This window comes from Solanum tuberosum, unplaced genomic scaffold (genome assembly GCF_000226075.1).
Source record: "Solanum tuberosum cultivar DM 1-3 516 R44 unplaced genomic scaffold, SolTub_3.0 scf00540, whole genome shotgun sequence".
In the NCBI taxonomy this organism is placed as follows: domain Eukaryota; kingdom Viridiplantae; phylum Streptophyta; class Magnoliopsida; order Solanales; family Solanaceae; genus Solanum; species Solanum tuberosum.
Window position 1 is genome coordinate 149,125 of NW_006239457.1, and position 16,385 is coordinate 165,509.

The 16,385-nt window shown below is 30.7% G+C and overlaps 1 protein-coding gene across 1 annotated transcript; it reads left to right on the forward strand.

The window, feature by feature from the left end:
• The first annotated feature begins 12,592 nt into the window (after window positions 1-12,592).
• Window positions 12,593-15,957, forward strand: LOC102602029 (polygalacturonase non-catalytic subunit AroGP2). Its single transcript, XM_006365166.2, has 2 exons — window positions 12,593-12,696; window positions 13,973-15,957. The coding sequence occupies exons 1-2, from the start codon at window positions 12,628-12,630 to the stop codon at window positions 15,800-15,802; spliced, it is 1,899 nt and encodes a 632-aa protein (XP_006365228.1). The 5' UTR covers window positions 12,593-12,627; the 3' UTR covers window positions 15,803-15,957.
• Window positions 15,958-16,385: the final 428 nt, after the last annotated feature.

Here is a 16,385-nt window from a genome sequence, read left to right on the forward strand (position 1 = left end):
CGAGATGGGGAGGAAGATGGTCATATATCTCAAATATATGGGAATCACACTAGATACACACTAGATACATGTATTTGGTGTGATTCAAGTGTATCTGTATGTATCTGGTGTCATTCACATGTATCTGTGACACCAGATACATAGGAGAGTGGCGAGCGAGATGGGAGAGAACCGAACGAGATTTGTCTATGTATCCCAGATACATGTGAATCTAATTGGATAGAGTGTATGTAGAACAAATTACACTCAATTTTGACCCATGTACTCTGAGATTGATATATGTATCTGGACGTATCTGGTCTCACCAAAATCTGATGAGATTTATAATATTGCAAACTAGAGTGTATCTAAATAATTAGCCCCGGAACTATGAGATTTATGTAAGTTTTCCTATTTTTTAAAAAAGAGTTATGATTATTTCTCAAATGGCCCCATGAAAAATAGACTTAACGTGATCAGGAGCGTGTTGAGAGTTGATAAATATTGGAATAATATATTTGAGCCAATGAATTGAATGTGTGATTTCTCTATCTTTTAGATGGAGATAGCCACATTGGTCGTTGAGTCTAACACAAAGAAGGACCGATAACTATCGTCAAAGATTATGGTGGGATGGATAGAATTTCTCCATTCTTAATTAAAGGTTTCTAGTTTAAACTCTAAACATGATAAAATGTATTCCCCTTTGAATGAGAGATACACGACGTCATTTATCAGATTAATCAAAATTTTAATACAAATATCGAAGATTGAATTAGTTTTGTTTTTTTTTCCCCAAAAAGAGAGAGTACCGATAGAGCTGAGACCATCCATGATGGTTAGACATAAATGGGAGTGACAGCAATATTTAATTTGAAAGACATATCAATTGTACTCCAAATCATATATATATATAAAGCTAGATAAAAAAAAGTGACGTGGCACCTCTCAATGGCCAACAGGACAAGGATTTTATTTATCTTTTTTGTGATTTTTTTGATATTTTTCTCAATTATTTTATTTTATAAAATCATCTTCTAAATTCATATATATAATATATATTCCAAATTTAATGGACCAAATCTATTTAAAAATAACAACTACTATAGTACTAGAGCAACGCACATGAATTATTTTCTTTGGGATCTATAGCTCTCTCTTACCATTATTTTTCATGTGCATATACCTAATATTCAAAGACAAATGAACATGATGTTTTCCTTTTATTCCCATAGCTAGTTATAAAAGTTACAATTAAAGTCTACTCTAATAATACATAGTGGAAAATGAAGTGTCTACTAACTATATATTGGGAATATGTCTCATCTAGCCAAGGTGGTCACATGCTAGCTACTCATAGACTTAAGTGATCAACTGTACTTTTCATAACAAAACTTTTCATTTAAATTAATGTTTCAAGTTGAACAATAAGTAGTTAGCCATTTAAATTGAAATTTCCTTAAACGTGAAACTCAACATCATAAAAGACAAATCATTATATTGTATGATGTGTATCTCTTCATATAATCGGGCTGCGAATATCGAACACTGGATTGGAAACTAAAATAAATAAATGTGGCAAGGAAAAATAACTCTAGTTGTTATATCCTTTAAGTCAAGGGAGAACATGACATCTATCTACTAATTTGATATATTTTAAGTAGAGCGAGGTATGGCATCTATCTAGTTTGATATATTTTAAGTCGAGCGAGAACATGACATCTATCTACTTTGATATATACTCTATCCGTCTTCAGTTTGTTGTTCATATTGCTTTTCTCGAGAGTCCATTTTATTAATCTTCCAAATTAAGTTAGATTAGATCAACTCAATATTTTATAATTAAAATTTGAATGTTCAAAAACTATAAGAAAAATACAACAATTGTGCAAGTTTTCTCATGCCAATTTGACAAAAAATACATTTTAAATATTGGTCAAAGCCAAAAGTGGAGCCAGAATGTGAAGCTTATGGATTCATGATTATAGTTCTTTTAAGTTACTGGGTTCTAAACTAAATATTTTGTACATATTTAATGAACTTGTTAACAAAAATACAAAGTTTAAACGAAAGCTTTTGGGTTCGACTGACCCTTCAAACTCTACATACACTAGCTCTGTTATGAGAATCAAAGTTTACATAGTTTGACCCTTGAGAAACGAATCATGCACAACAACTTATTTGAGACGAAGAGGTATATTATGTCGTAACATGTGACCAACTCATTCAAAAAAAAAATGATGCATATACAGTGTATATATTCAATTGCCCTCATGTGGAATATTTTCCTTTGTATTTGCTAATCCCTACGTGGTACTATCATTTTCATCATTTTTGTGCGTATTTTTCTATTTTCCCTTTTCTATAACTATTGTATATCATTTATGATTTGCGGAGATAAGTGACACAATTCTTGAGATAATCGAATTGACAACTACTTCGTTAGTGCAAATGAAACAAAAAAAAAATCGATTGCTTTTGTATCTCAACTTGTATCGAAAAGGAAAAACAAAGAAAGAGGGCAAGAATATGGGGAAATTCTAAAAAGGAAAGGAGATTAAATAATATAGCGATGAAAATTAAATGTGTTTATAGTGATTATAATATATGACCTTGATGGCGGTTAGTTCAAAGGTCTATTTTTATAGTATTGTTTCTTTCCATTAATCAATTTTTATGATTAGCTTTGATAATTGATCATTGTTTCGTTATAAGTGCAACAAAAAAAAAAAAACGAAAAAATAAGATTTTTTTTGTTTTTTTGCATCAACTTGTATGAAAAGAAAAAAAATAAAGGAAGTGTAAGAATATGAGCAAATGCTAAAAAGGAAAGAAGATTAAGAAATACTACCTCCATCCACTTTTATTTGTCATAGTTTCCTTTTTAAAGTCAAACTATAAAAATTTAAACTAACATTTTATGATGTATTTTTTTTTATCATATTGATATGCAAAAAAAATGCAATTTATAATACTTTTCGTATAATTTTTGAATATCTAATTTTTTGTTTAAAATATTGAATTAATATAATCTAATTTAACTTTGAAAAGTAGTCAAATTGACTTTCGAAAAACGTAACATGACAAATAAAAGTGGATGGAGGGAGTAACATTGAAGATTAAATGATTTGTTAGTGATTAAAACATTATGACCTTGATGGTGGTTAGTTCAAAGGTCTATTTTTATACTCTCTATCCCTAATTATTTGTCCATTTTTGAATTGACACACCTATTAAGAAAACAATAATTGACATAGTGAGTTTACCATTTTACTCCTATTAATTATGAAGTGGATGAATTAAAAACTTAAGATTTTCAAAGAGTTTTACAATTTCAAATAATTAATTGAGGGTATAATAGGTAAAAATATTTGTCCTTTCTTAATTTGTCAAAATGGACAAGTAATTAGAAACAATTAAAAAAGAAAAAGATGGACAAGTAATTAGGAATAGAGGGAGTAGTATTGTTTCTTTCAATTAATCAATTTGTATGATTAGATTTGATAATTGATCATTACTTCGTTATAGGGAAAAAGTCTGAAAAATATTCTAACTTTGACCGAAATTGTTGTTACGATATCAAACTTTATGGAGGATCTTTCTACCCCTGCACTATTTAATAGTGTATTTTTAAGGTATATATGTGCCACGTTGACATCATAAATATTGCATCATTATAAATAGTAACATGTACGCGTGAGCACATATATACCTTTCAAATACACTATTAAATAGTCCACGGGGGGTAAAAGGTCCTCCATAAAGTTTGGTATTGTAACAGAAATTTCGGCCAAAGTTGAAGTATTTTTCAGACCCTTTTCCCTTCGTTATAAGTGCAAAAGAAACAACAATAAAGAAATATTTTACTCCATTTGTCCCCCTAATTACTTGTCCACTTTTCCTTTTTTAGTTGTCCCTAATTACTTGTTCATTTTGACAAATCAAGAAATGACAAAATATTTTTACCTATTATACCCTCAATTAATTACTTAGAAAAATGTAGAACTTCTTGAAAATCGTAAGTTTTTAATTCATTTACTTCATAATTAATAGGGGTAAAATGATAAATTCACTATATCAATAATTGTTTTCTTAATAGGTGTATCAATTTAAAAGTAGACAAGTAATTAGGGACTGAGGGAGTATTGTCTTTGTGTATCAACTTGAATGAAAAGGAAAAATACAGAAAGAGCGTAAGAATATGAAACAATACTAAAAAGGAATGGAGATTAAGAAATGATGAAAATTAAATAATTTTATAGCAATCAAAACATTATGAACTTGATGGTGGTTAGTTCAAATGTCTATTTTGATTTTTGTTTTTTTGAGTACTTTCCTTTCCATTAATCAATTATTATCTGGTTTAGCCAGCTTTGATGATTAATCATTACTCTTTTCATTCCATATTAATTGAATTTTTGAGGTGTTTCACACCCTTTAAGAAAAGTAGATTAAGACATAAATTAAACATAGTTTTCCATTTTTACCTTTATTAATTATTGTCAAATTTATTAAAGTCATCACATTGAAAATCCAAATGAATGGTAAAATTGGAAAAACACTCTAAAAGTTATCTTGAAAACTGAACAATTAAATTAATTTAAAAAATAAAAAATACCTAAAAAATTCAATTAATATGAAATGTTGGGAGTACTTCGTTAGTGCAAAAGAAATAATGGAAATCAAAGTGTGCTTATCGAGTGACGAAATGTGTCAACTTATTTGTTCTTTCATATTTATATTTCAAAATATAATAAATTCTTGTATTTTCTTTGAATTTAAGATGGTGTATTATCAGTAATTTTTAACGTTAACCGGAAGTGTAGTGTATTTTTTTAGCTCCGACTTGAACGCACTGATTTTATATATTTTGTTGTTCATATTTTGACATTATTGGAATTAAAACACCAATTTTAAATTTTTCTTAAATTTAGTAAATAAAGGTATGTTAACGAAAAGGATAATATGCACCGTTTGTAATACAACAGAGATATATATATGCACCATCTTTTAAATGAGGAATCACAAAGTTGAGGGGTATATTTGACCTTTCTCCAAAAAATCAGCTTTAGAATTTTTTAAAGGGAGAAGGGACGAATTTACCCCCGAACTTTAATAAATGGTACGTCTATGCCCTCCGTTATACTTTCCGTCCACATAAGCCCCTGCCGTCCAATTATAGGTACACACATACCACTCTCACTAACGGCCCCCTCATTTTTTACACGTGTCTTAAATCTAATCAACTACCCGTTTGACCTTTCTTTTTAACCCATAAACCAACTACCCGCCCCATAAACCCAATACCCACCCAATTTCCTCTAAGATATATCTTATTATTTAGTTTCCTTTTTCAATTTTCCCCTAAACTTCAAACTTTAAAAAATCCCCTAAATTCTCGTTCTAGGAGAAAAAAAATTCTCTTTGGGTCTGAATCTTCTCTCTTCCAGTGACTTTATTGCACTTTCCTCTCTCGATTTCTCCACAATTTTGGTTGATTGAATTCTGTGTGCATGCAAAGTTTTGATCTTTGTGTGGTGGAGTATTTTCAACATCGTGATTGGTGGAGGGGTGGTATAGAGCTCTATGAATTTGGAAGGATTAGGGTTTGGATGTGATCTGTTGTTGTTTGTGGGTTTGTGTAAATGCTCGTGGGAGGGGATCTAGGGTTTCTCTCGAGCTTGGTGGTGGCAGCGTTCATGGCGGTTTTTGGACCAGTGTCAGGTTTTATGGTTAGACGGAAATGGAGGCGTTCGGTGGCGAGGAGGGATGAGATCAAGAGGTTGTTGGTTTTGGCTTCAGAGGAGGCAGCCAGGGTTGAGCTACAAGCCGCTGAGGAATATGGGTATGATTATGGGTATAGGTGTGAGTCGCTGAAGGAGGAGTATGAGGTGTTTGTTAAAACACTGGCATCATCAGCACCACCACCAACAATTTCAACATCATATTCTGGGTCTTTTAATTAGGATTCCTTTTAGAGGAAATTGGGTGGGTATTGGGTTATGGGGCGGATAGTTGGGTTATGGGTTAAAAAAAAGGGTCAAACGGGTAGTTCAATAGGATTAAGACACGTGTAAGAAATTAGGGGTCCGTTAGTGAGAGGGGTATATGTGTACCTATAATTGGACGGCAGGGGCTTATGTGGACGGAAAGTATAACGGAGGGCATAGACGTACCATTTATTAAAGTTCGGGGGTAAATCCGTCCCTTCTCCCTTTTTTAAATTCAGTCTGCAAACGAATTTTTTTTTTAATATTATTTATTAGACAACAAGAGTATATATACATCATTTGTTATACGAAGATGATATATTTTTACTACTTTTTAAACGTGATATAGTGAGGGGTATATTAGTCTATGTTTCCTTGTCAAAATGTTAATTATGTGATCAATCATCTCATAAGCTACTATTCTATTCTCAACATACACCCCCTCATGTTTGTCTAATTCTTTTTTATTCATGGGCCAAAATCACATGAATGTAATTTACACAAATATTATAGTGTTAAGATCTAATTATATTATTTTTCTATTCTTTTTTAAATTACAAAAAAATCTTAAAATTCTTAAAATTTATGGATTTTGGATACATCATTAGACTTTCGAATACATCTGAATACATAGGGAAAGAATGTATCAGAGGGGAGGGATGTATCAGAGAGAGGATAGGACATCCGAATACGTAGGGGAGGGATGTATCCGAGAGAGGAGGGATATATCAGAGGGGGGGAGGGATGTATTTGAGAGGAGAATAGGGATGTATCAATGAGAGGGGAGTGATGTATCCGAGATGCGATTTTTGAATTTTTTTTAAATAGTAGAAAAATTTAGAGATTATGGTAAAATAAAATGTGTATTTAGGTATTTTTTTATTTTTATATATAATAAGTGGATGTAAGACTCAAACTTAAAGTCGTTAATATGAGCTAGGCTCATTAGGCCGATTTGGCCTAACTCATAATTTGATAGTGTTGGACTAAGATTTTTGAAGCCAATTTTAGAATAGATTTTTGGAAAAACTACACAACATAGCTAGCATTAATAAGTATTTAGTGTCTATAGCTACATTTTAAAATAATTATTACATATGAATAAATTTTAATATTGATTAGCAAAGAGAAACTTGAATGCCAGCATATTTTTTGCAGGCGCATTTCTCGGTCACAACTCCTTATGATATTCTCAATATAATCTCTCTTTCAAGATCAAAATAATTTGCACGATTTCTGCATCTAATTTGTTATTTTTATTTTTCAGATATCGATTTTTTTTCTTGTTCTATATTTTCATTGTATTTATGTAAGAGCATTTCTAATTTCAAATTTATAGAGTTTTAGTTTAACCTTTTATTTTCTCCATTATAATGAAGAAAATTAGTACTTTGAAGAAGGTTACACAAGGTATAACATTATCAAATATTTTTTTAATTAAAGTACCATCTTTAAATTTGTGTATCACTCAAGAGCAAACCAAAATTACAGTCTGTACTAATACAGTGGTAAACGAGACGTGTACAAACAATCGCAATGGCCTCACATCAATGCAACAACTTAATCAAAAGCAAGGGGAAAACTCCCTCAACATAAATGATGATATTCAAGCCTCAAAATCTATATATAAAAAAAGGAATGTTAAAAAGAAGCAAAAAGTTTGGTATACTTTTTTATGCTATGTATAATTAATGTTTATACACTTTATTATGTATTGAAGAATGTATTACTAATACAATGAATTTCTAGGCATTAATAACCTCAGAAGTCCTTTTACATATTTTTCACCATAATTGTGTAGGATATTTTTATACAATACATGTTGTTTTTAATACATCAAACCAAACAATGCATAAGAAATAATCTAGGCACAACTAATATAAGCATAATTAAAACAAGTATTACTAATGCAAACATTATTAATACACTCTATATATTGGACATTATTTCTATACACACCATACTAAATGACCCAGTAGTTTTCTTATTAATATCTCTATTTATTTTGAGTGGTATCATGTCAAAAGTTATTTAGTTTCATAGAAATTTTATGTTTATAAAAATCATTTTTTTGTACGGTTGTAAATTTTTATTAACATTTTGAATTTTAAATTAAAATTTTAAAAAATATTAAAAAGTGAGCTGGCCAGACGTGACCCCTAACCCATAAAGTGATGGGTTGAACCTGATGTTTTCTGATCCACCAAAAATATGAACTAGCTTGGCTTGGCCCGTCAAATTACATAGCCCGTGTGGACTAGTTTGAATGGATTGAACTGTCCCATATAAATAGCTCCACTGAGTCAAATTCATCCAATCTATTGCAAATATATTAACGTTATGATTCTATATCCTAATATTAAATTATGTTGCTTTCTATCAAGAACACATCATGCTATTCTAATACTAGGTTGAAGATATGTGATAAATAAAACATTAATAATAAACATGGAGCACACCATGCAACATATATATTGTACTAATACAGTAGGAACTAGGTTCCATCCAACTAAAAATATGAATGATGTTTATATCAATTAATAATAATGTACAAAATAAGAAATATGAAAAATTGCTTTATCTTCAATGAAATAGAAAAAAATAAATATAATGGCACTTCTCCACATTATTTTATCGGATTTTTTCCTAAAGAAACTCTAGATTTCCTTTTTCTTTTGGTGGTGGTGATAATGAAATAACTGTATATCAGGTGTATAACGGATGTAATTCACTGTATTCATGTGTATCATTATACAAATTAACATATATACATGAAATACAAGTGACATAACAGTAATATATCCTTGTATATTATGTGTATATAGATCTTGTATCTCTTGCTTAAGTTATTGTATATCATGTGTGTAACATCATATATATGACATACATGTGATACATCTTGTGTATGTTTGATCTGTGTTTACTTTACGTCATGTGTATGCACAAGCTAGGTATGTACAGTGGCGGACCCAGGATTTTCGTTCAGGGGGTTCGAAAAATAAAAGTATAAACATGTATATATAAGCCAACAAAACAAAATCTCAAGAAAGTAGTAGTATTTAGTTTTAGTGGCGGACCCTTGAATTTTTTTGGGTTTAAAACCACACTTTTAGCATGTTTTATAAAAAAAAAAACTAAAAAAAACGTCAAAAACGGAACTGAAACCTTTAAAAAAAAAAAAAAAAAACTGAAACTGGAAAAGAAAAAAATAAAACGCTAATGCAGGGATTCGAACCCTCGACGTAAGGCTTAATTTTCAGGGAACTTGCCACTAGGCTATCTCTTTCTCCTTGTCATTGAGGGGGTTCAAAATATATATATACACATAAATACAGAAAATTACCTTATATATACAGTGTAATTTTTTGCCGAGGGGGTTCGGGTGAACCCCCTGGAACCAACGTGGGTCCGCCCTTGGGTATGTATGTATCCATAATTTTTATTTTTTTAAAAATAAAAATAAAATTTGGCGAGCATTTGAAAACTAAGTAATCTTTGTTATAATCTATAATAGCGCTATTTATGATAATTTTCCAATTTTTTTTAAATTTGGAAGTAAATTTCTGTTATTAGAAAAATCATTTTCCACCAATTAAGTTCAGGAAAACAAGTTTCTTTCATAAAATATTTTCCCAAGATTTTTCTGGTGCAGTAGAAAATAGAAAAAACATTTTCCTTCACGTGCTAGAAATGCAATTGTTTTTTAATTCAATCATACATTTAACGATCTTTTACTTTTTCTTAATTTCCATAATTCCATTTGCCTTTGTTGATAATAATTGAACTAGGAATATATTATGGTAAGTTTCTTTACTATTTAGAGATGTAATAATAAAGGTGAAGTCACCATCAACATATTGTAGGATCCAACTAAAAATGTGAAGGGTCCTAAGATCATTTATTGATGTTCATAACAAACAACATGAAATTAGAAATATGAAAAAAAATACTTTTTTCTTTAACGGAAGGGAAAACGAAAGAAAGGGTAATTAAGAAGGTGGAGAAACGTTAAAAGGAAAATGAAAGCAACAAATTAACAACTACTTGGGTATGTATGTATCCATAATTTTTATTTTTTTAAAAATAAAAATAAAATTTGGCGAGCATTTGAAAACTAAGTAATCTTTGTTATAATCTATAATAGCGCTATTTATGATAATTTTCCAATTTTTTTTAAATTTGGAAGTAAATTTCTGTTATTAGAAAAATCATTTTCCACCAATTAAGTTCAGGAAAACAAGTTTCTTTCATAAAATATTTTCCCAAGATTTTTCTGGTGCAGTAGAAAATAGAAAAAACATTTTCCTTCACGTGCTAGAAATGCAATTGTTTTTTAATTCAATCATACATTTAACGATCTTTTACTTTTTCTTAATTTCCATAATTCCATTTGCCTTTGTTGATAATAATTGAACTAGGAATATATTATGGTAAGTTTCTTTACTATTTAGAGATGTAATAATAAAGGTGAAGTCACCATCAACATATTGTAGGATCCAACTAAAAATGTGAAGGGTCCTAAGATCATTTATTGATGTTCATAACAAACAACATGAAATTAGAAATATGAAAAAAAATACTTTTTTCTTTAACGGAAGGGAAAACGAAAGAAAGGGTAATTAAGAAGGTGGAGAAACGTTAAAAGGAAAATGAAAGCAACAAATTAACAACTACGTGCACTATATTTATTTGTATGGTATCGAATCACAAATATCAGTTAGGAGGCTAACGGGTTTTTTAATTTGGAAAATTTCACAAAATATGATTGTATAGTACTCCTGACTTACCTTATGCAACGATACCCCTGAATTGCTTAAATCTTTCCTCTCTCGCTTACCTCTCGTCTCTCTCACTCCACCTTCTCTCTCGCGTCCCTCTCCCTCTTAATTTATGTGTATTTATGTTTTACATTTTAATTTTAAGTACTATACATCTGTCATGCACGACCCTGTAGTCATGTTTCACATTTTAATTTTAAGTAAAGTAATATACATGTATCTGATACATAAGTACATTTGTGTATCTATGTTTTATACTCTTTCTATACCAACGTGTGATCTATTTCATAGCATATATATATATGTATCAATTTTTCTAGTACTATACATGTATTAGATGCACATGTACATCTATGTGTATATGTTTTGGTTGATAATTGATACATATGTGTATATGTCTATCGGTATTTCACTTATGCATAAAAAATATTGCGAGAGAGGGAGAAGGGAGGCGAAATAGAGTTTTTCTATTAAAATTTAAAATGTTAATTTTTTGAAAGTATCAATAAGTTGTATAGATATAGCACGTAGCTATGTTTTCCTAGATATGTAAATTTTCCTTTTCAGTGGAAAAGGATCCGCAATAAGAATAACTTATATCATTGTGAATTCTTACAAAGCAGATGAGTTTTCTTGTCCAAAATCGAGATATGCTCATCATAATAAGATGCAATTTTTTTTCTTTATAGTTAAACACCTTGTCGTCATATTATGATGGAAACAAACTATGTTTTCCAGCACCCATAAATCATAATGGTTTATTTCTACGTTATAAATAAGATTTAGGTGTTTGACCCCATAACAGATGCCCCTATTGGTTAGTTCCCAAGCACTTAAGGTAAGTATTTTAGATTCGAGTTCTAGGAAGAAAAAAAATCATTCGTAGGGTAAATACAGAGTATTTTTTCCCCTTTAAACCTAGTCGATATAGTGATTCCCTATATTTTGATTATTATTTCATGTGTCTCTATTTACTTGTCCGCTTTTGAATTGATATATCTATTAAAAAAATGATTAATATAATAAATTTACCATTTTACCCTATTAATTATTAAGTGGATGAATTAAAAATTTATGATTTTCAAAAAGTTTACCTTTTTTAAATTAATTAATTGAGATTATAATAGGTAAATATTTTTTTATCCTTTCTTGATGTCAAAATGAACAAATAATTAAGGATAACTAAGAAAAAAAAAGTGCACAAGTAATTAGGTAGAGAGTATCAACAAAGCAAAAGCTATAATCGATCTTCCAGTTACCGAAAACTTTGCAACAACAAATCATCTCAAGAGCATGTGATTAATCAAGAAACCAAAAGTAGTGGTACTACTTCTTCCGTCTTAATTTGTGTTACTGTTTTAAAAAAAATGACATAGTTTAACTTGATACGGAGTTTTAAAAAACAAATAAAACTTTTTAATCTTGTGTTTCTAAATCAAAATTATGTTAATTGTACCAAAATGTCCTTTAATCTTGTGACATTAAATATGTCACGTAAAAAAACTGAAATTAAAGTGTTATAAAAAAAAGGACAGGAGTCATTCTCTTTTACACCTAAAAAGAAAAACATGTCATTCTTTTCTTTTTTTTTTTGATAAAAAACATGTCATTCATTTTAAAACAGAGTGAATATCACTTTTTCATTATTAAAAATAACTTAACTTTAAAATTCTCCATTTAACCTTGATAAACTGATTTATAGTCACAAATCTTCAAAAATTTTAGAACATAAGTTTCAAAAGTGGTTTTTAAATTAGAACATAACTAACACACCACTCCATCATCTTCTCTACCTTGTACTATAAATTGTGTGCCTCCAACCAAACATCCACACCAACCTTTTACTATTCACCTCATCTCTCTTTGTTTCACACAAAAGAATGCATAACAAAAATCTTGTTTCTTCCTACATCTTACTTGTTCTTTTGTTCTCACTACCATCTTTCAATGTAAGTAACAATCTTTAACTTTTATGCTCATCATTTAAGTTTCTTCAAGTAATCCTGATTTTGTCATAAGTATTCTAAAAACTTTATATATATATACTCATGGGGTGTCAAATGATGGCTCATGGGGTGTCAAATGAAGTAATCCTGATTTGTCATATACTTTTTTCGTCACTTTACTTATTTACTATATATACTAAGAATAAAATTTTCACTACATTAATTACTTATTCTCCAAGTCGATTGAGATTATACACCAATGAATATAGATATTATGATACAAATATGCAGTTTATTTATTATTTCTTTAAGAGAATACAACGTTCATTATAGACAAATAAAAATAAACGATAGGGGTAGATTCTTGTAACTTGATGTAACCCCATGGGGTGTCAATGAAGTAATCCTAATTAAGGTGTTAATCGAAAATCAACGAAGAAAAACCAACATTTATTTGGTTTGGATTTGATTTTAAATTTTATAAGTTGATAAAATTTTATTTGGATTAATTTTAGATTTATGTTTTACTCATATGATTTCGAATGAATTTAAGAACATATATATTCAAAGAAATTTTAAAGCTTGGTTGAAATTGTTTGTGGGTTCTGAACAATTATATCAGATGAACCTAATAAGATAGCAATTACAATTTAAAAAGTAGCAAGTATTGTAATAGTAGAATACTTGACTTTTCCATGTAGAAGAGCATAAAAAATATTATCCCCTAAAACTCAGCTATGCAAAAGCCTCTCGGAGACTGACTTTTTCTTTCTCTTTTTCGTGATCTAATCGGTCGAGCACTCGTTGTTAATATCTAGATGCTTATAATTCAGTAATAGATTAATGGCTATGAAATGAAATAAGAAAGTTATCTCTACGGTAGATCAAAGGAGCACAAAATGAGATCCTTAAAGCACTATCACACACTTTTTAATTTTTTGCAAGGAAAAGAACTCATTAAATACTGCGTACGTTTCTTGAAAAAAAAGAAGTAAATATATACTTGATTACATATTATATTGCTTCGGATTTTTCAAAAATAGTCGATGAGTGCATGATGGATTCTTTAAAATTAGTGCATTTTTGGAGGATCTAACAAGGATGCGACAAGGCGTTGTTTTGAAGATTATGTGCAACATAGATTACAAAAAGTAGTTTCATGATTTTTTTTCATAAATTGAGGGTAACAAAAGGGGAAATGAGGGAGAATCGCATCTTCACCGATAAGATAAAAATTCAGATAGTCAACCAACTAAGCTATTAAAATTTCTGTTTGTAGATTGTTGTAGCTGGAGATGGAGAAAATTCTGGTGACGCTGGTAACCCATTTACACCAAAAGGCTATCTAATTAGATACTGGAAAAAACATGTCTCAAATGACTTACCAAAGCCATGGTTCCTTCTCAACAAAGCATCTCCATTGAATGCTGCACAATATGCAACTTATACTAAACTTGTTGCTGATCAAAATGCACTCACTACACACCTCCAATCCTTTTGCTCTTCAGCAAATCTCATGTGCGCATCAGATTTGTCACCAAGTCTCGTAAAACACACCGGAGATATCCACTTTACCACTTACGGCAACAAAAACTTCACCAATTACGGAACCAACGAACCTGGAATCGGAGTCAACTCCTTCAAAAACTATTCCGAAGATGCATCTGTAAATTCTTTCAGACGTTACGGTAGAGGTTCTCCCCGTGATAATAAATTTGACAATTATGCCCCTGATGGCAATGTAATTGACCAAAGTTTCAATTCCTATAGCACAAATACTCCAGGGGGGTCTGGAAAATTCACTAATTACGCCCCAAATACCAATGTCCCCGATCTGCGGTTCACCGCCTATTCTGATCAAGGAACAGGCGGGGAACAAGAATTCAAAACTTATTTAGAACAAGGGAATTCTGGTGGCCAATCTTTCAAAAGCTATGGCAAAAATGGGAATGGTGCTGATAGTAAATTCACCAGCTATGGAAACGAAACTAATGTTGCAGCCTCAACATTTACGAACTACGGTCAAAATGCAAATGGGGAGAACCAAAATTTCACATCTTATAGTACTAATGGCAATAATCCTCAAAATAATTTCAGAAACTATGGCGTTGGAGGTAATGGTCCATCCGAGACTTTTACTAACTACATAGATCAATCAAATGTTGGTGATGACAAGTTCATTAACTATGTCAAGGATGCAAATGCTGGTGAAGCGAATTTCACCAACTATGGCCAATCATTCAATGAAGGTACCGATGTATTCACTACTTACGGCAAAGGGGGTAATGACCCGCATATTAATTTTAAGACTTACGGAGTTAACAACACTTTCAAAGATTATGTCAAAGATACTGCTACATTTTCCAATTACCTAAACGAAACTTCCCAGGTTTTAGCTTCGTCGAGTGAGGTTAACGGTGGCAAAAAGGTGAATAACCGGTGGGTTGAGCCAGGAAAGTTTTTCCGGGAGAAGATGCTGAAGAGTGGTACAATCATGCCTATGCCAGATATAAAGGATAAGATGCCTAAAAGGTCATTTTTGCCCCGGACGATTGCTGCAAAATTACCCTTTTCTTACTCAAAAATTGATGAGCTGAACAAAATTTTTCATGCCGCCAATGATTCTCAGGTGGCAAAGATGATCGGAAATGCTTTGAGCGAGTGTGAAAGAGCACCGAGCGCTGGCGAGATGAAACAATGTGTTAACTCAGCTGAAGATATGATTGATTTCACAACATCAGTATTGGGTCGAAATGTGGTGGTTCGAACGACTGAGAATACAAAAGGATCAAACGGTAATATCATGATAGGATCGGTCAAAGGAATCAACGGTGGAAAAGTTACCAAATCAGTATCCTGTCATCAAACCTTGTACCCTTCCTTACTGTATTACTGTCACTCGGTCCCTAAAGTCCGTGTCTACCAAGCGGATATTTTGGACCCAAATTCAAAGGCTAAAATCAACCATGGTGTTGCCATTTGCCATGTGGATACTTCTTCATGGGGACCTAGTCATGGGGCCTTCATTGCACTCGGGTCAGGACCGGGGAAAATTGAGGTTTGCCACTGGATCTTTGAAAACGATATGACTTGGACAACTGCTGATTAAGCCCGTGGTAAAACGGGATTTTAATAAATATTTAAATTTTCTTGTTTGGGTTTAACAAAATGTGTTAGAACTGTCAATTTATAATTGTTATGTAATCATTCTAATGCAATCTCTATATTTGGGTAAAGTAATGTCGTCCCCTAAGTAACTATGTTCACTTTTATTTGTCCATAAAGGATTTTACACTTTATATAAGAAATAATTAATAAAATAAGTAACATGCATATTTTATTATAATACACATATTAATTGGTGTATATAAAGTCTAAACCAACTCAAATATACATTTAATTTGATTTAATATTATCCATTTTAAATCAAGGGTGTGTTTGGTATGAAAAATGTTTTCCAATTTTCTCATGTTTGGTTGGGTTAAATGTTTTTCAAATCAACTCATTTTCCTCAAATCTAAAGAAAATGACTTCCCTTAAAATATTAAGGAAAACATTTTCCAAAATTCTTCTCCAACTTCAAATTACAATTTATTTTTTAAAAAAATCAATTTTTTTGTTGAAAAAAAATTAATATAAAGCTTTTTTTAAAAAATAATATATTTTCAATTTATAATTTTTTCACCCCATCC

Excerpts from the sequence above, each read along its gene's own strand:
- LOC102602029 (XM_006365166.2), top strand. The coding sequence starts at position 12,628 with ATGCATAACAAAAATCTTGTTTCTTCCTACATCTTACTTGTTCTTTTG. Across the intron at positions 12,697-13,972 it reads TCTCACTACCATCTTTCAAT|ATTGTTGTAGCTGGAGATGG; the intron begins GTAAGTAACAAT and ends TTCTGTTTGTAG.